We start from the raw sequence: 2,058 nt of genomic DNA on the forward strand, positions 1-2,058 counted from the left end.
ACAAAAACCCAAACAAAAACCCCACATGCACACACAGACGCACACACAAACTCTCTCTCTCTCTCTCTCTCTCTCTCACACACACACACACACGCGCGCGCGCGCACACACACAAACGCCTTATCTCTCTCACTTGTCTTGGGAATTCGTTCAAGCAAACCCAAGAAGAACATGATGAAAACTCGTGGAAGTCAAGGCACCCAAACCTGCTTGACCAGAAGATCGAAGAACTTCAGAAAGTCACGAAGATTTGGGAACAAGTGTAAAATAGCTTCTTTTATCTCGAGAAGTTAGCTTTCACAGAGCGTAAGTTCTGCTAATTCATCATATACATGTACATGTATGCGAGTACACCATGCAGTATGGCATGAGGCCCTGTTTGTATTGCATCTGGGTTCGGCCCTTTGAAAAGAGTTGTTCATTTGCGCTGCTGCTACTTTATGATGGGGCGGCAGACACGGCATGTACGCACGGACCACGTCGTGCGAGCGCCAGGAAGCAGAATGCTCATAATACTAACATTACACAACGCGGTCAAGCAGAAATCGTTCAACAATTCCCCAGATTTGTCTCACCCTAGGACATTCCAAACCAGGGGTTACTAGTAGTACAACATTCTAAAGGCTAAAGCAGATCGACTGTTTATTGAGTGTAAGACTCTGCCAATGCCTTGCCATTTAGGAAAATGACGTATGACGGGAGTCGCACGCTGAGCAGTCGAGATTCTGTTGTAGGATATAAAATCAAGACAACCTTCACACGTCGAAGGACAGAGCACGTGCACTGTCCATCCAGAGCGTACTGATGTTACTGTGGACTATGACAATGGACAAAAGAAATTCTTGACCCCCCCCCCTCCCGTCTCTCACATCAAATCCACACACAAGTGTTCTAGTTTTCCTGCTCTAATTTTGTCAAGACGAACAGCAAATTCAAAAGTCTCCAAAGCTGTACCGGTAATCAACAGTTCAGAAGAGTATAACTAGAAGCGGAGGAAAAGCAAACAATTTATTTCACGAACATATGAAGAAAAAAACACAACATAAACATCCAATGTAAATGTAAGTATGTTGAGAAATGGAATTCTATTATCCAGTTACTTCACCGGAGCAGTATGAAATATCACAAACAATATTTTAAGGGAGTGCTTATTTAGGCCACATATGGCCTAAATAAGGTAAGGGAGGGGGGTTTAGCTTATTTAGGCCACAGGTGTGGCCTAAATAAGGTAAGGGAGGGGGGTTTAGCTTATTTAGGCCACAGGTGTGGCCTAAATAAGGTAAGGGAGGGGGGTTTAGCTTATTTAGGCCATATGTGGCCTAAATAAGGTCACCCATATTTTAAAGACGATATGGATGGACAAAAGGTGACTTATGTCGAAATAATATACTGTGTTTCAAGACTAGTATTTTTATAATTAAATAAGCAGAGATTACCATAGTGTCTAAAGCAAGCCCCGAACAATAAAAAGTTAAAAACATCTTTGATCTGTCATCTACTTTTGCAGCAACAGCTCGAGGATGCAATATGATGCTAATATAGAAGGAATGAAGGACTCAAATTCTGATACCGATAGTACATGTCATGAGAGAACCCAGTGAAAAGAAAAAGAGCACAGCACAATAAAACTTAGACCTAAAAGCAAAATTCAGGAAAGTTTTACACTTCGAAAGACATTTATTTGCTTCACCATAATTAAAAGTGTCTCTACATGAGAAACTTCATCGCTTTCAATTCTAGAGTCTGGTTATTTATTCTTATTGTGCACCCCATCCACCACAACACCGGTTTTCTAGGAGACTTTTAGACTTCTCACTAGCCCCGAAGTGAATTTCAGATAACACGAACAGCAGCAAGCAAAACTATGTGTCTATTCTATCAAGGCACTCTCAAACACTGCAAACTATGATACTTTTAATTTGTAGTAAGTACATGTACATGCAAATGAATATAATCATCAAAACACTATGTTTAAAAACTATTCCAAGGTAACGCCAAAATCATGGCACAAAAAAACCTTTCAAGTGTGTCAAAATTTGCATAATATATATGCATATA

The 2,058-nt window shown here is 40.5% G+C and overlaps 1 protein-coding gene across 1 annotated transcript in view; it reads left to right on the plus strand.

Annotated features, from left to right (window-relative positions):
- The window catches only part of LOC101851318 (sodium/hydrogen exchanger 9B2-like), a gene marked incomplete at its 5' end in the record, with an annotated part of 10,993 nt that extends 9,462 nt beyond the window's left edge, over nt 1–1,531 (plus strand). Inside the window, one exon of the mRNA XM_013090314.2 lies at nt 1,508–1,531. Within this exon, the coding sequence (XP_012945768.2) occupies nt 1,508–1,531 (24 nt within the window). The remainder of the gene's footprint in view (nt 1–1,507) is intronic.
- Between the last annotated feature and the right edge of the window lie 527 nt (nt 1,532–2,058).

The sequence above is a fragment of the Aplysia californica genome, unplaced genomic scaffold (genome assembly GCF_000002075.1).
Source record: "Aplysia californica isolate F4 #8 unplaced genomic scaffold, AplCal3.0 scaffold01218, whole genome shotgun sequence".
NCBI lineage: Eukaryota > Metazoa > Mollusca > Gastropoda > Aplysiida > Aplysiidae > Aplysia > Aplysia californica.